Below are 18569 nucleotides of genomic sequence, written 5' to 3'. Positions count from 1 at the left end.
TAAAACCACAGAGACTATTCATTTTGCCTCGTGAATTCAAGATGATTTACTGGCATTGTGAAATCCTTTAATGAGCATTGCAAATGTAAATGTATCCATACACATATAAACGATATAATGAACTTTCTAAATGTCACCCTTATGAATTTTATTTTTTACATTTGTTTTAAAATATGGATAATAGTTCAGATACTCCCCTCACTCATAGTGTTTTTCGTAAGCCTCTCAATGTTTACCTCATTCCTACCAGTTTAACAGGTTTCTTTTAGCCAGGAATGACTTTAAGGACATAATTGTTGGCTGTGCAAAAAAATGTAAAATCAAAGTGTTTAGTTGAATAGTCATATATATGTTCAAATATGATGCTGCATGTATGTATGACAATCAATATTTTTTCAACAATTAGTAACCCCCTCTCCATCTTTTGCCCCATGTTAGGGAGCCTTTAGCTCAAATGTGGAGTAAAAGACCCCCGACATGAGGCAAAAAAGGGGGATAAGGCTTTAATTTTTGATTAATGCACCTTTAACAAAACAGAAAAAGTATTTTATCTCAGAATACACAACATATCCTAATAGCTGCACAATTATATTTTTTCATCACACAGAGTCATTCAAATTTCTTGTGCTGTGATTATACAAATAGGCTACCCCAAAACACTAATTTCCAAACTTTGCGGTGTCTTGTTGGCTTTATAAATCCGCATGTGGGTAGCACTGCCGTTTGCAGATTTAAATATTAGTCGATAGGTGGCGCTATATCTCATGATCAATCTCACTATATGGTAACCACAACAGTGTTTGTGATCTCAATTCCTTAGAGCAATGACAAGTGGGTGGTACTGTAGCGGAGAACAAAAAAGATGAAGACATAATGCAACAACAACCCAAGGATGAATAGGCTATAAAAAGCTTTTTTTCATCATATATGCCTTGCTTGCACAGTTTCCCTACGGAATAAAGTTCAAAATGGGCATTAAAAACAACGGCAACTTACAGAACAGCTCGCGGGGGATGATTTAATTCAAGGACTTTTCGCATTTGCGTAAACGGAAATCAAATATTCACTTTTAGTTCTCCAAGAACATAAAACACGGTATGCGAAATCACAGCATGCGCTACGAGGACAACGCGTCTCTTTCTTTTCTAAGTAAAGTCAGCTTTTTTGCGTGAATTTTTTTATTTATTTTATTTTTTTAAGCGAATGGAATCTTGTTGTGGAGGACGCGTTGAGATAACGAATTTATTGAGCGTCTATTCATTCAGAAAATGAAGAATCAAACAGGATACTGTGAAACAACAGGCAGTGAGCGGTTCATGGTAAGTAGGTGACTAAGTACTTCTGTATGACTGTAAGTAATATGCATCATTTGTTAACTCACTTATATTCCATTAGGACTAAATATAGTGTTGAATATTGAATACAGTTAATATGGGCGGTTAACGGTTCACAGATGAGCAACGTTAAAATGGGTACCGTGTTCAAGGGTCACGCAGCGGCAGCGCAGAAGGAGCGTCTCCCGCCCGAAGGCGCTGGCTCTTCAGCATATGATTCCCATGCAGCACCTTGGACAGGGTTCGCAAGCTCCTTCCCGACACCCCTCACCAACTCTCTCCTACGGTCAAAATGGTCCAAAGAATCATTAAACGGCTACCCCCCTGAATACAACTCCATCAAGTCCACCGGGACGAAAAGAGAGACGTTATTCGACACAGGACATATGTGCAAAAAGTGCATCTCTCATTTCAACGTCTTCAAAAGGGAAGCGTTAAAACAAGTATCTGACGAAAATCTTTCTACTAAAGTAAGTATATTCCTTGTACCATCTATTTGCATACATTTAGAAACGATTATCATGCATTTTCTTGGATGGTGTTTAGTGGACTGCTGCATGCATGTCCACCCCATCAGCAGTCTGTCTCATATTTCAATTACATATGAGGCGCATGCTTTTTTTCCCTTCCCCTGAAACGAGTTTAAATCGATTAGCTTTTGCAGTTGGTCTGTGATTCATGTGACACTGGTCTAGCCTTGATTACACTAGAATATGGAGTATAATGGGTGGGATATGAAAACTCAGTTCCTACTGAGAACAATAAAGTAAATGGCACTATAATGTGATCAGCTGAGACAGAAATGCATTTGTGGATGGCATGTGTCTCAGTATTTGGTGGTGGGGAAAAATAGGTTAGTGGATCATAGTTGATTTTTTTTTTTTTTATAAACTCAAAATCTTTGGCCTTTTTTCCCACAATATATAAGATGGATTGAGAAATTACTTTAAGATAAAAATAGGATGGGCTATTATAGTCAACTAAGACCGAAACTGATATTAAAACAATTTTGTTACTTGAAAAAAAAAAAAAAAAAGTTAGCTGAAAGTATAAAATACATTTTATTTTATAGTTGCCACACACACACACACACACACACACACACACATAAAGTGACAAAAACACAACTTTAACTGATATTAAAATGAAATGGAATATAAAAAAATAAAAACTGAATCAAAATATTAATGATGTCAATGATCCTAAAACAACACTGGGGATTATTTATCATGTCACCAAAGAATATTGTGGTTTAAAAATCATTTTCTTTAAATATATGTAATTATAAACACAGTTTCCGATATGTTCTGATGAGTTAAGTCACCAATAACAATTTTCTTTCGGTGCCTCAGGATCCCAAAATCTTCATTCATCTTTATGAGAGCATGAAACCACCTGCTAGTACTGTAGAAGCCTGGGGCAATGCGGACGGACGCTGTGGCGTCTGCTCCACTCACTTTAGCCAGTTGAAGCAGGAGGCTATCCGCACGATCCTCACCCAGGACCGGGCCATATGGGCTCCACCTACCGCTGCCAACATCCCATCCACAAGCCTAGACTCAGGCTCAAAAACGCTCCCCAGAACATCAAGCCACCGATCTGTTGTCTCAGACCCCCATCAGAGGCCTAGCAATGCAGCACCGGATTGCTGGATTAAAGGACGTCAGCATTTGGAGGCCCTGTGGCCCCTGTCCTCATGCAAAGGAAACAATTCAATGTCTCAAAAGGTAGGCCAATTTTTTATTTGAATTTTCTAATGTATTTATTGCTGTATGTATTGCTGTTGTTCATGCTAACACTTTAGGTCACTTAACCCAAAATTAAAATGATTTAATCACCTTCATGTCATTCTAAACTCGTATTACTTTCTTACTTGTGTGGAATACAAAATAAAAAAATTTTGTCCGTAAAATTAAAGTTAGTTGGGTTCAGTGTTGGTTTGGACCCCATTGAGTTCTTCAAATTATATTTGTTTGTGTTACACAGAATAAAGACAATTATACAAGTTTAATATGTTATGACGGGGAGTAAATGATGATACAATTTTCATTTTTGGGTGAACTATCAATTTAATATAATACTAAACATACATTACCATTTAAAAGTTTTTTTGGTTAAGAAATTAACACATTTATTCAGCAAGGACATTAATTTGATAAAACTGACTGTAAAGATTTTTGCATTGTTACAAAAGATTTTTATTTCAAATGAATGTTGTTCTTTTGAAATCTCTATTCATCAAAGACTCTTTAAATAATGTATCATGGTTTTCACAAAAATAATAAGCAGCACAAATTTTCAGAATTGGTAATAATAAGAAATATTTCTTGAACATTAATTCAGCGTATTAAATAAATTTCTTAAGGAAAAAGTCAGCTTTACAATCACAGTAAGAAATGACATTTTAAAGAAAAGTTATTTTAAAATGCAATAATGTTTATTTCACAATATTCATACCATATTTTTAATATCAAATAAATGCAGCCTTGGTGACCAGAAGACACTTATTTTAAAAACATGATAAAGTCTTACAGTCTTTCCAAATAATTCTAGTAAAGAAAGAAGCACTCTGCTGTTCATATTTTATGTCCAGAACATCATCCATGTTCATAATGTAAGAGAATATAAATTAAATATGTATAGCTATGTCTGCTCACCAGGACTCACCAGGACACATGTGTGTTGTCTTATGATACACAACCCTCTAGTCGGCCTTGATTAGATCCAGAAGATGATACAGGACTTTTTCTGGTTAATGGTTAAAGCCACATTTTATCCATGCCACAGAGAAGCCTGTCAGAAAAAAAGAAGCTTGATCAATATCGCTGTAATATTTAATGACCAGTGAAATATTCATACACAGCGCTCGTAAATACAGATGAAATGAGAACACATTATGGAAGTGAGGCAGAGAGTGATCGTCTCAGACAGCTCCATCAGCACTCAGTACCAGATCTTTATATGACGCTGACCGAGAGCATGATGGCAGACCGAGTCCATTAGTCCAGCTCCATTTCATTACACAAACATTCAAGGTGGACTAACTCAGTCCTTGAAGTGGAATTTAAAAAAAAGATTAATGCATAGAGTTAAAGCAAAAGAGATGCATTTTGTAGTTTTGTATTTGAAATAGCAAACACAGATAAGCATGGAAAGCATAATGGCAAAAAAAAAAAAAAAAGATGTGCACATAATTAAATCTTAGATTCTCTCTGGAGGACAGAGAAGTGAGAGAAAGAAAGCAGAGACGGAGAAGAAAATAACAGTAGAGCCAATATTGCCATCTCTGCCCAAGGGTTGCTCCCAGCGCTAATTGGCGTTACATTCTGCCAATGAAGGGGGAGCAAAGAGGGGGCTCCTATTTCGCATGGCTGGATTGAAGCATTGATGAGACATAAAGGCAGGGAGTGACTCTAGATATGCGGATGACTGCAGGCAAGCGATGGTTTTCTTGAACAGGGGCAAAGAAATACAGTGTGAATATTTTTATTCTGCCTAGAAGAGGTTAGATTTTGGGCTGAAGTATGACCCGTCCCGTCAGTGCCTGCAGCCTCAGGCATTCTTTGCCAGTATGCTGAGACACATACAAAGAGGTTCATGACTTCATCTGCACATATGACTCAGCTTGTAGTGGCTTTGACTAATAATAGTGTCTGACTGCAGTGCATTAAACACACTCATGTTCAGGGTGTAGTGTTCACACTGGCATATTTTTTAAATCAATGTCAGAAAGACATTCGCTGAAAATTCATCGAACTAAACATATTGCCTGTCCAGTTTAGTGTATCAAAGGAATAGTTCATACAAAAATGAAAATTTGGTGAAGCCTGAGGCCATCCAAGATGTTGATGAGTTTGTTTCTTCATCGGGACAGATTTGGAGAAATTTAGCATCATATCACTTGCTCACCAATGGATCCTCTGCAGTGAATGGGTGCCGTCAGAATGAGAGTCCAAACAGCTTATAAAAGCATCACAGTAATCCAAAAGTAATCCACATGACTCCAGTCCATCAATTACCGTCTTGTGAAAATCTGTTTGTAATAAACAAATTCATCAAAAAGATGTTTTTAACTTCAAACCACTGCTTCTAGTTAAAATATGAGTTCTCTATCCATGAAAAAGCTGTCTTCTGAACAAAAATATGTTGGTGGATTTTGATGTGAGAGGACAACAGGTGATGGACTTTTTACTGGAGGAAGCGTTCTTATGGATTAGGACTCCTATTTTGGCCAGAAGTGATGGTTTAAATGCCTTAATTATGGATTTGTTTCTTACAAACACACAGCTTTTCACTTAACAAGATATTAATTTATGGACTGGAGTTGTGTGAGTTACTTGTGGAATACTGTGATGTTTTTGTCTGCTGTTTGGACTCTGTTTGGCACCCATTCACTGCAGAGGATCCATTAGTGAGCAAATGATGTAATGCTAAATTTCTACAAAACTGTTCTGATGAAAAACAAACTCCACATCTTGGATGGCCTGAGGGTGAAAAAAAAAATCTGAAAAGTTTTATTTGCGGGTCAACTATTCCTTTAATTACTGAGTCTAACAATATCAGTGAAGATAGATCTTTCTCAGTCCTCCCAGAGTCCTTTGCATGCAGGGAAGGTGAATGAAAAGGAGAATGTGACCTCTACAGCACTGTGCAACTACGGCGCCACACAGCCAACGCGTTCTTCCAGTATGTCCTCTCTGCTCCCTGCAGGAACATCTGCTGCCTTGTCTTTCTTTGTCAGGTAAGGTGCTGACCAGAAAATAAAAAAGAACTAAAATAACTAAAGGTGTGTGTTGTAATGCGCATGCATCTAAGCTAAACTCTTATCAAATCACTGAACTTCCATAGGGCAGCACAGAAGTTGAACGTAATGGTTAGAAGAGGAAGGCACTTCTCAGAGAGCAGTGCTTCCCAACGCATGATGAACTTCAGTAGTCTTATGCAGAAATCTCCTCCTCTAGCACCAGCAATCATTTTTCAAGCTGCTAGTAAGAGCAAGGAAACACCTGGGATGGGAAAGGTATGGCTTAAATGTTTACTCCAAATGTTAATTAATGAATGTTTGCTACCTAACACCACCAAAATTATATTATTACGTGATATTGTATTGTTAGATAATAGTAGTTGTTCATTTGCTTTTAAATTGGTAAGAGACAGAATTCAGATTGTTTTTTCTTTAAGGTGCACTCAGTTTGATTTATGTTCTGCTGTTATGTAAAAGCTTTGTTAAGTTTTCAGTTACTGATTGTAGAAATATGCATGCCTGAGAAACAGATGGTAGAAATACAGTAAAGGCTTGTAAGTTTAAAATTAAAGTTAAAAAACACACTGTGGGAAATATATAAGTCACATTATAAACTATTTTGTCTGATTATGAGAGATAAGTGAGATTGTGAGAAATAGTGAGTAAGATGTCAGAAATGTTTTGGGATTGGTAAGATTTTTTTATTGGCTGCATTTATTTGATCAAAATACAGTAAAGGCAGTAATTTTGTGAAGTATTATTACAATTTAAAGTAATTGTTTTCTATTTTAATATACTATAAAATTTATTTTTATTTATTTATTTATGGATTTTCCACAGCCATTACTCATATCTTCAGTTTCACATGATCCTGTAAATGTAATATGCTCTTTTCATATTATCAATGTTTAAAACATTCTGCCACTTAATATTTTTGTAAAAACCATGATACATTTTTATGATTATTCAATGCATTGAAACTTCAAAGAAAATTATTTATCTGAAATAGACATATTTTGAAACATTTTTACTGTCACTTTTGAGTTTCATGCATCTTTGCTAAATAAAAGTATTAATCTCTTTAAAAGAAATCTTACTGACCCCAAACTTTTTTATTTCCTCAGTGGTGAATTACATCTTCCATAGTAAAGAATCTCTGTTCACATACGTCCTTATTTATTATTTAGTTAGCAATATGAAGTGAGTATTTGACTGGTCATGTGATGTTAACATGACAGCTCCCATGACCTCCATGTAAAATTAAACAGCTTTAATAAGCTACTGTTATGACTGGAGTCTCCATCATTTTACATTTTTCTTTGAGTACCATTTTCTGAATAAGGAAGAATGTTCCTTTCTTACATAGCACCCCTCTGATTTAGATGTCATTCAGTCTGTCCTTGAGATGTGGCTGCTTTCTAGCTGCCTCACATTTTAGAGAAGCTGCTCACACTGTAACCTCTGAACGTGATGTTAATGGCCTTCCCATTCCATCGCACCACCTCCTTGAGGAAGGGAAATCAATTTAGTTTAATTGTAGCTCGCCCTGACTTCACTCTCCACGGTTCACACTGATGGGACTCGTCTTGAGTTTCAAATTATATTGCTCTCAGGGTAGCACCTGGTAGCTAGATCGCACTCAGCACTGCACATCCAGCAACTGTAGCAGAGATAATGGATTCTTAAATAATTCATTTGGTGTAAATATGATTTGACAGACTCAGGACAGAGAAGATAATATCACTGGACAAATGCATTAGATATCAGACAAAGCATTATGTGTTTTCAGTGACATCATGCTTATAGAAAGTGCATAGGATATTTTAAGTTTTAAATATTACCATTGTGGTTATAGTTACAGGAACATGTTTTGTCGCAGTAAAAGTCTGGTACTCTGCAATATATACTGTATAGGTAGTATTAAATCATAAAGCATTCACCATCCTTATCACCACTGCATTAGCAGAGATTTCAATGTTGACCACAATGGTTTGGCTTTCTTTCACCGCTCCTATCCTCTAATGTAGGACTTAACTAAGCCCTTAGCTAAAATACATAATAATAATATAAATGAATAAATAAATATAAGGTTTTAATATAATTTAACCTTATATTTGGAGCAAGCAATACATAAAAAAAAAAAAAAAATATATATATATATATATATATATATATATATATATATATATACTTTATATATTTATTTATTCACCCTATTCTAGGTCAAAGTGATGCTGCGAGTATGTTCGGTTCCTGTGTCTGACCCATCTCAGTCCTACTCTTTCAAACTGGACCTGCAAAAGAAACAGATCACAGTGCTGAATGTACCCACCTTCAACCCTCAGAGACAGACTGCTGGAACTACAGTCTCCTCAAAGACCTTCACCTTTGATGCTGCCTTTGGCCCTGATTCAACCCAGGTCAGGGCCACTGCTTTGTTATTTCTGTCTTATGATGTGAAAACTGATCTGCGTATTGTCTGGAGCCCATCTGAGTCATAATATCCAAACTTCTGCAACACTCTCAGATTTGGTCACTTGAGTGCAGATATCCAATATCTGGATATTCTTATCCAGTACAAGCAGTGTTAGATGCACATTTGGATAAAAAATTCCACATCCCAAGAGACCGATTCCATTTGAAAGGTCCTTGAATTGTTCATGTAATTTTTGTACAAATGACAAATGAGGAAACAGTGTTGTCATAAAAAAAGAGAAAAAACAGAACAAATTGAAGTATTATTTTTCAGGCAGAAGTTTGTGAGAACAGCTTGTGTGAAGTGCTGCAGTGTGTGCTTGCAGGAGCTGATGGTTGTATCCTAAGCTTCGGACAAACCAATGTGGGTAAGTGAGTGATATTAAAATCTTTTTTAAACCTGTAAAGCATGGCATATGAAATAAAGGTCAGGGTTTTTATTTTTATAATGGAAAAGTTTACTGAACAAAATAGATAAGTGAAAATCTTGCATTTATGTTTTATGTTTTGTAAAAAAAAATGGATTAACACCTCAGATTTATTCAGGACATAAAATGCTGTGGATGTTATCTATATGGCCAAAAAGTGAGATGAAATTCTGATAGCTTGTAACATAAATGAATTAGATTTTTATAATAGACTTCTTCCATAAAATGCAATATCAGCTCCATGTTTTCCAATAATATGTAGTAGGATGATATATGATAGGATGCTTAGTTTTTTTTGATCAATGCTTTGTAATTTTAATTGTAGGATTGTTTTACTTAGCAAAAATGAATGAAAATGAATATCTTTCAAGTACAACTTTATATATCTCACAATGTAGCTTGCAATATTACATTAAATCTAATCATTGTAAACCTTATTTCTCATATTTGCATCTTCATGAAGCACAATGTGACCGTTTATGCTTTTTCTCATTTTAAACCTCATCTCACAATTATCTTTTCATTTTTTACTCTGAGGCAAACAGGCTTCCGTAGCTCTGCGTCCAAAGGCGTTGACACAAAAAGGTTCAGATTCACATATGTTTTTACCACTGTGTGCGACTTGTGGAGCTTCTCAATAAATGTGGATTAAACGTAGAGGCTACACAGTGGGTCATCACAGGTCATTTACCTTTAAGGTTATTAATTGTTATCCACCCAAAATCATGACAACATGGCATTTGGAGTATGACATCATTCTCTATTAGCTAGATTGAATTACCCGGTCTCCATGTTGGCCCTTGGCTCCCAGCCAGACATCATAAATCTTTTAAACCGGCCCATGCTTGACTGCCAGTAAAGTGCTTTACATTTAATTGGTCATGACATTGCCACAACGCATTTTACACCCCAGTTTGTAAATTCTTTCACCACGTATTTAAGCATATTTCAGTCTGTGGATTTTTGTCATTCTAAAAGATTATTTATTCTGCAAAACCCTTATGAGGGGATTTTCCGCCTAATGATGATCTGTTATAAAAAGTGGCTTTCTTTTGGTTTACAGGAATGTCTTACACAATGATTGGCCACGATGGCTGCACTCAAAGCCTTGGAATCATTCCTTGTGCTATATCTTGGCTTTTCAAGCTCATTACCAGGAAGAAAGACAAGACATGGGCAAACATCTCAGTTTCCGTGTCAGCTGTAGAGGTCTGTGGGGAAAAGAATGGCATCAGGGATTTACTTGCTGATGTTGACACGGGCAACTGCAAGGAGACCTATAAACCAGATGCTTACCTCAAAGAGGACCCCGTCTGTGGAGTACAAGCAAGTGTTGATCACACTTCCTTTCTAATATCTAGACTTTAATTTATTTTTAATTTCCATTTATTTGTCAGCGCTTTGTGCATATTGGGCACAAATGCATTGAAAATTTCCCTAAAATATAGTTGGATGATGGAAAAGCTGAATTTTAATTCAAGCATATGCAGCGTTCATGTAGCATTTAAAGAAATATTCCAGGTACAGTACAAGTTAAGCACAATTCACAGCAATTGTGGCATAATATTGATGATCAACCTAACCAAGTTTTCTTTAAAAAGTATAAGTTAGACACTTGTAATAGAAGTGAAAGGGGTCCATTTTCATCATTTTAATAGTTATTGTAAGGTTTATGGTGGTCAGTTGTCATGTCAATTGAAAAATGATATGTAATGCAGAATAGGTTAAATAAAATCACGTTAACATATTGTTTGCAATTTATGGCTATACTATTGAAACAGTGAGTATTTTAATGTTTGCGGATTGGCTTCATTCACCTCAGTGTAACCCTAATTTTTGCTTTTTATAAATAAAAGGAGAGTTAAGTGCAAATTCTAATCAACATTATGCCACACATGCTGAGCTTAACTTATACTGAACCAAGAATATTCCTTAAAACAACATTTTGCATGACATTTATAACCCTTTTCATGGCGTATTATCTATATTTATGAGCAATCAATACAAATGTAATACATACTCATTGATATGTTAATTGAAACACTCCCATTTACTTGAGAGTCTCATTATTGGATTTGGTTATCTTGATTCCAGCTCTGCAACCACAGTGTACTTAATGCTCCAACTCCAGAAAGAGCAGCTTTCCTACTAGATGCAGCTCTTGCATCTCGCAGTGGCATGGTGGACAGTGGAGGGAGACCACCACATTGTTGTCACATGTTCTTCACCCTACATGTTCGCCAACAGCACATAGGAAGCAGTACCAAATCTGGGAGTGAGTTCAGTTGCCTTTTCATGGCTCTAATATAGAGATGTAATGTATATGAGCAGATTCTCAGTACAAATCTTGATATACAAAGGCCCATTAGAAGACATTTCTCACACAATACTGTTCCAGGAGAATGAAATTTCATACATGTTTCTGTTTTTAGCATATTAAAAAAAAGACTGTTTTGCATTTATGATATGACATTTTTCTTAAAATTGTTTGTTTCTTTAATATTATTTTAGAAATTTCTGGTGTTGTTAAAATATATACTTTCCTCAGTGAATGTGGATCAAAGCAAGCTGAGCCTGATCGATTTAGGGAGCTGTGTGGGGGAGAGGGAAGGAAGCAACTGTGGAGTCTGCCTCGCTGAGCTTGGAAACTTTATCACGGCCAATCTCAACAGACATAATCACGTCCCAAATAGGTACGTCTATGTATATCCCATTTATAAAAGTAGGAAATTACTAATAGTATATGAACATAAAGCACAGTGATTTAATTAAATGAATAGTTCACCCAAAAATGAAAATTACCCCATGATTCACTCACCCTCAAGCCATCCTAGATGTATATGACTTTCTTCTTTCAGATGAATACAATCGGAGTTAGATTAAAAAAAATGTCCTGGCTCTTCCAAGCTTTATAATGGCAGTGAATAGTGGTCAAGTTTTTTAGCAAAATAAAGTGCATAAATCCATCATCAAAAGTACTCCAAACAGCTCCGAGGGGTTAACAAAGGCCTTCTGAAGTGAATGGATGCATTTGTGCAAGAATAAAATCCATATGTAAAACTTTTATATAAACTGTAATCTCTAGATTCCACTAACTGTCGTACACGTGTACACAAGACAGTAATGTTCCAGTGGATGAGGTAGGACGTAGGCATACCATAAGCTTCGATAAGAATAAGTCTCACGAGAACCAAGTTTTGTTTCAAGCAAAGGAAAACCAGTCTCCTCTTGGCTTATATCGAAATCTTTGCAAATCCTTGTTTTGTACTTCTAATTTGTGACCGGTGTTTTGTTTTGCTGTCTCGTCTGTGCTTCTGTGTTCGTCACTTTTAGCTTACGCTACACCTACGTCCTACATACACACAGTCGCATGTACAACAGTTAGAGTTAAGCTAGAGTTTACGGTTTATAGTTTTAAATAAGGATATTTTTCTTACACGAACACATCGATTCTGCTCAGAAGTCCTTTAATCACCCCCCGGAACACTTTTTATGATGGATGGATGCACTTTATTTAAAAAAAAAAAAATCTTGACCACTATTCATTGCCATTATAAAGTTTTCAAGAGCCAGGACATTTTTTAATATGACTCAGATTGTATTTGTCTGAAAGAAGAAAGTCATATACACCAGCTTGAGGGTGAGTAAATCATAAGGTAATTTTCATTTTTGGGTGAATTGTCCCTTTAAGTAAATTTAATTATCAGTGATAATTTCTTCATTACAGGGGAAGTAAATTAGCCATGCTTTTGCAAGACTCTCTGAGCAATGTCAACTGCTCCACCACAATTATTGCCCATATATCCACCTTGTCTGAGGACCTTACAGAAAGCCTTTGTACGATGCAGACTGTGACTCGAATGCGAAGGCAGAAAAAGAAGATAAGGGTACGCTTATAGACATGTTCTGTTAATTTAGACCATGCTTTACTTTTTATTTAAATCATTTTACATATCTCATAGGAGTTATAAAATGTACATTTATTTTTTTTTTTAATTATGGACATGTTCCCCAGTTTTCAAGTGCTGTGAATTTACGCTAAGTTTTTTATTTTTGCTCTTTTTTTCAGAAATCTTCCTCAAGCTCGCCTGGAGGAAGAAGCTTAGGCAACGAGAGGAAATGTAATAATTCCACCAAGCTGAGATTCCAATCTACGGGAACACTGGATCAAGATCTCTCCTCTCCTGGTTTCTCTAGTGATCCAGTATTTTACCCTGGGAGTGATAAGTCTTGTGATACCATTATCTCTATGGATCCTTCTGGCCTCCTAGATAAAGAGGTTACAAATAGAAGCAGAGAGGTTTTACCTATTATTCCATCCTTACTCAAGAGCAAATTGGAGTCCAAAAAGCTCTCGCTGATGAAGTTTTGTGAAATCTCTCCACCAATTGCCAATCGCATGAAGCAGATATCAAAAGAAAAGACTAAAGAAGAGTTGACACCAACAATTTTGCAAGATAAATCAGATTTTGAGTGCCTGAAGTGCAACACATTTGCAGAACTCCAGAATCGACTGGGAAACATAGACGGAACAGAGTTGGATCTATGCAAAGATCAGGAAGTGAACACTATGAGCAAATCACCTCGCTTGAGCCAAACCAAAAAGAAATCCAATTCATTGGACATTCAAGCATTAAACAACAGAGAACCCAATAGTACCAGACAAGGAAACTCCTCAAAAACATTTGCCATAATTCACAACAGTGAAGAAATTCCAAGTACCGCCAATTCACAGATTATTCAGCCACAGTTAGATGTTGTCAAACCGAGTGATCCCATGCTGTCTAGCCAATCTCTAGGCAAATCTAAGCTTCATAATAAAATAATGAATATGATGCCCACTGCACTATCTTTGAAATTGGAAGACCAAGGTAAAATGAGATTATCAGATAATTCCACAATGCAATCTGAGACAAGAATATCACCCATCGGCAAGAGTTCTCCGAGGTCTACCTCATCCTCTTCTTTTTCATCATCCCTGTCTTCCAGTTTGAGCTCCCCACCGGCTGTGTCTGCCTCTTTGAATGGAGACATTCCACGTTGTACAGGAAAAAAACAGCGAGAGATGAGGGCCACCATCACTGTGACTGTTCAGAAGCCATTGGATCTTAATGGACATGATGAGCTTGTGTATACCGTGGTTGAGGAGGTAACAATAAATGGGGCCACTGAGCAAGGAAAGGCACAAATATTAAGTATTCATGAGTCGCACTCTCTCCAGGCTTTAACGCCAGGAAGTCAGTCTGTCAGGATTATCGGCAGCGAAGGTGAAGATCAAACAGCAAGTTTTTATAGTTCCAACTTTAATGCACAAACTTCAGAGCATGAAGCCTTCACGGCCTCATCAGATGCAGCTATTAAACACACAAAAATCAATGCACATATTGACAAGGCAGGCGGCTTCATCGATTCGAAAAACCTTCCGCAACATGATACTTGGTCTGAGGTGCCCCTGACTGAAGATATGAAGGAGATACCTAAAGGAGCCATGGTTAAACTTGACCCTGCCTGTGAGGTCTCCGAGTCCAGAAAATATGCTTGTGAAATTAAACCTGAGCAAAACTGGTTGTGCCAAAACAACAAGAAAGACGTCAAGGATGTCCCTCACATGAAAACAGAACAAAAGAACCCAAAGAGTCCAAGAGAAACTCCTGAGAAGAAACAATATACAAAGAAAGACGGTCCTATAGAATGGACCAAAGACAATATGCCATCAACGTCAACAAACAGTCCCAATCTCAAAAGAAAAGAGACGAAAGAAGAATCTGGAATAGCCAGAAATGCAATGATAAACATGGCTACTGAAACTAAGACCAACTCTAAATCTCATTTTGAGGAGAGCAGCAAGTTGTTTAATGCAAAACTGAAAGCATTATCCGGCAGGAGCCAAACATGGGATCACAGTAAGAGCGGGCGCTCAACGGGAAGCTTGGAAGGTAATTCTAGCTCAAGACTTAAAAGCAAGTTCCTTGAAGAGACTGCTTTCATCGATATGGCTCCGAAAGGCCTTTTAGATGAAGATTACATTTCAGCACAACCCAGCCCACTAGGTTTTAAAGAAGACTTTGAGGACTTTGTAAGGTGTCGAGCTAGCCAGAGTCTCGGGAGGGTTCCACAGTTCTTCCCCATGCATGATGCCAACGATCCAACCCGGCCATCAAAAAACGGCCACTCTAAGACCACAACCGTTAATAAATTCATGCCCAGTTCAATGATCCACAAGATGCCAAACTTGTCTCCCAAACCCACTAGACACTCGATCAACCGGAGCTCAAGCTTTTCTCCTAATGGAGCACCTGTCAGCCAAAGCTCCTGGTCAACACACTCTCTATCCCGAAGTCAAGACAACGGCAGTTTGAAGTCACCCGGTGCAGTCCGGAAAGGTAGAGTTGAGCTTTTAAGAAGCAGTAGAGATTCTCTTTCTGCTTTTAGTCAAGGTGGGTCTGATTTAGATGAATGTGAGGAACTGGGGACGATGAAACCTTTCGTTCACACGTTGCCATCCCCGTATAGCCGGATCACAGCTCCACGGACTCCACACCACTGCAGCGGCCATGCCAGCGATACCACCAGTGTTCTCAGTGGGGAGCTGCCTCCTGCCATGTGTAAAACGGCTTTACTCTATAACAGGAGCAGTATGGTCAGTAGTGGCTATGAAAGCATGCTGAGAGACAGTGAAGCTACAATCAGCAGCAGTTCAACGCACAACTCCATCAGCGATCAGAGCTGCTCGCTCGGTGCTGCTAAAGGCATGAGAAGTAACAAGAAAAGAACCAACATAGGTAAGCAATTTTTTTAATCAATGCATTCTGGCATAAAAAAACAATATGCTCTTCACCTGTCTTTGTCCACAGGGTCCAGTCTAAGACGTCCATCTCAAGACAACCTCCTGTCACTGAGGAGATCCGTCAGTGGGCCAAAAACGCACCGGGTGGATCGGGGTGGTTCTGACTCTTATGAAATTAAAGTCTATGAGATTGATAATGTAAATGGCGTACAGAAGAGAGGTGGGGCAGGGAACAAGGTGAGGTTCAAAATGTGTCAATGAAAAAAAAAGTCTGTCTGTCTGTCTGCTTTGTATTTCATTCACAAACTGCTGTCGTTGTATGGTCCATTAAATTGGTAGTGCTTGATTCAACTCGTAAAGTTTTCTGAATTGCTTAGACACAAAAATCTGTTCTTTAGCCAATTACACTGTTTTCTAGAAGTAAAGGCTAGGATATCCTACATGACTTTTGCCTAGATTTTTACCCAATTTGCAGTCCGTAGGAGAGCATTAGTTGGCAAAAGTCAAAGCAGTCAGAGTTTTAGGTGCAAATTTGTGTTTATAATGACCTGTAAATGCTGAAATCTGGTCCGATTTTAGAAGTTGTGTAATGTATTCCAGCCTTGAGAAAACTTCAAACACTCTTTGTTTTTTTATTATACCTTTTTTTTTTTACTCTGACTCAAACAATATACTGATTCAGAAAAAATGTGATTTTACATTGTTTATACACAATTTTTTCTATTACTGAAAAATATGCAACTTTTTGTTGAATATTTAGGAAATATTTTACATTATTTTGTTTTTCAGATGTGTTATTTGTATAGTTTTCATTCAAAAATTTATTTAATTATTCATTCAATAATGTATTGTACACATTGAGGAAATTTTGACAATGTTGTGTTCTCTTATATATAATGCTTCATATACAATTTTTTATTTTTTTCAAGTAGTAAAGATACTTTTCCTCAAATGGTGCTCAATTTCATCAAAACAATATTGTTATCACAAAACCAAAACTGTATGTTCAGGAATGTATGTTTTTTTTTTCTGTTATTTTTCACTTTAATTTATGCAGTAGTATTATTTTGCAGAGTTTACAATGTATAGTTGCACATTCATTGTAGTAAGCGGTCATGGTCATATGTTTTAAATAAATTTCACAGTGTGTAATTCAGTGTATCTGTGTATTTGATGGCTTTGTGGGTTAAGATTTGAATTAGACTTAAGATAGCTGAATACAGTGTCTGATTTTGTTTTAAAATGCTAAAAAGTGTTAGAAAAACTGTAATATTACTTTATTACAGAACCCTGTGGTGTAATGGTAAAGGTCAAATGCTAATCTCAGCTCACTCACATTTTATATGGAGGCAAACTTACTTTTTGTCATCCACATTTTCAGGGTATAGTCCTCTTTAGTGCAAAGCTGAAATTCTTGGAGCATCGACAGCAGAGAATAGCAGAGGTGAGACTCAGGTATAATGCTCTCAGGCGAGAGTTGGAACATGCCAAGCATCATCTGATGTTGGACCCTGGAAAATGGACCCGTGAATGTAAGGGTTAACATGTTTGCTTATGTGTATTAAGTAAAATTAAGCACTGCAGTAGGACAGAAAACTGTAGGGTTGTTTATTGTTCTGCTTACTGTATCATTAATTATTATGCTATTTGTGTGATGTGTTTTGCAGTTGACTTATGGCAAACGTTTGAGGTAGACTCCCTGGAGCACTTAGAGGCTTTGGAGCAAGTCACTCAACGGCTAGAGCGTCATGTTAACCTCTGTAAAGCACATGTCTTGATGGTCACCAGCTTTGACGTGACACCCAAGTGCAGACAAAAGTTACGGCATCGGCCCACAGTAGATCACGCAGCGTTCGCAGGAATATAGCATGTCAAGATTTTACATGACCACTTTTACCTGTTATGCAATATATTAAATGATATGCGTGCAAATATACGGACATAGTGATGGAGAGAAAAAAAATGACGCAAAAACTGAAATATATATATTTTTTCTTTCTTATGTCCCTTGAGGAGCTCTGTACAAATCCTCTAACCATCTCAAAATCATCACATTATAAGAAAGCTTCCAGTGATGCTGTTCAGGCTCTACTTGAAATCTAATTTGCTGTCAGTGTTTGTGTTGTTAGCTTTAGCACAGATAAGGCCAAAACAACACATTGGACTGCAGACTGCTGTCTGAATTTGTTAACCAATGTTTTTTTTGTTTTCTTTAATGTTCAAATGTTAATTCTGGGTAGTCAGGGTTCAAGATTTCCAATTGCACATTTGCAAATCCTGGGTTAACTTTCATATTGGCATATTTACTAGCTTAACCACATTTTAACAGCATAGCCTACTACAGAATGCAATGAGCATGTGACCTGTAAAATAACTGCTTGTCCATCTGTAAAAATGTTCATTTTAATGTTTCATTCTCAAGTATTTTTTGTTTACGATGTGCTATCTATTGTTAAACAACTCGCTATAACATTCTAGCACCTTATTGTTTCACACAGTAGGTTATATAGGCCTACTTTTGGGATTCTTTTCGCAAGTTTAAACGTAGTAACCCATATGCTTAAGCCAAGTTTAAAAGTGGCCTTTATTTGGGGATAAAATTACCTCTGTAAAAGCAACTTTTACTTAGAGTTCTAGTCACCTTCAAGGTTGTAAAGAAGTCATTTTTAACACCCAGTGTAAATTTGTTGCACTAAAAGCAAATGATTTGCAAGTCACGTTTATTGTAAATGCCTTTGATCCTTATTGTGTATGTGCTAATAAAAGGTTGTTGTTCACTTTACTGGTTTTTATTTCAATTA

The 18569-nt window shown here is 36.9% G+C and overlaps 1 protein-coding gene across 1 annotated transcript; it reads left to right on the top strand.

Moving 5' to 3' along the window:
- Positions 1 to 89: 89 nt before the first annotated feature.
- kif26bb (kinesin family member 26Bb) lies at positions 90 to 18545 on the top strand. Its single transcript, XM_058755583.1, has 15 exons — positions 90 to 1319; positions 1454 to 1804; positions 2687 to 3061; positions 5918 to 6075; positions 6183 to 6354; positions 8301 to 8498; positions 8828 to 8921; positions 10045 to 10307; positions 11076 to 11256; positions 11530 to 11674; positions 12709 to 12868; positions 13051 to 15763; positions 15836 to 16005; positions 17150 to 17300; positions 17436 to 18545. Exons 1-15 carry the CDS (start codon positions 1269 to 1271, stop codon positions 17633 to 17635), a joined length of 5382 nt encoding a protein of 1793 aa, XP_058611566.1. The 5' UTR covers positions 90 to 1268; the 3' UTR covers positions 17636 to 18545.
- Positions 18546 to 18569: the final 24 nt, after the last annotated feature.

Source organism: Onychostoma macrolepis, chromosome 20 (genome assembly GCF_012432095.1).
Source record: "Onychostoma macrolepis isolate SWU-2019 chromosome 20, ASM1243209v1, whole genome shotgun sequence".
Lineage (NCBI taxonomy): Eukaryota > Metazoa > Chordata > Actinopteri > Cypriniformes > Cyprinidae > Onychostoma > Onychostoma macrolepis.
Note: the sequence above shows the minus strand (reverse complement) of the source record. Positions and strands in the feature narration are given on the sequence as shown.

Coding starts and splice junctions, on each gene's coding strand:
- kif26bb (XM_058755583.1), top strand. CDS start 1,269: ATGAAGAATCAAACAGGATACTGTGAAACAACAGGCAGTGAGCGGTTC. Junction 8,922..10,044: donor CTTCGGACAAACCAATGTGG/GTAAGTGAGTGA, acceptor TTTGGTTTACAG/GAATGTCTTACACAATGATT. Junction 11,675..12,708: donor CATAATCACGTCCCAAATAG/GTACGTCTATGT, acceptor TCTTCATTACAG/GGGAAGTAAATTAGCCATGC.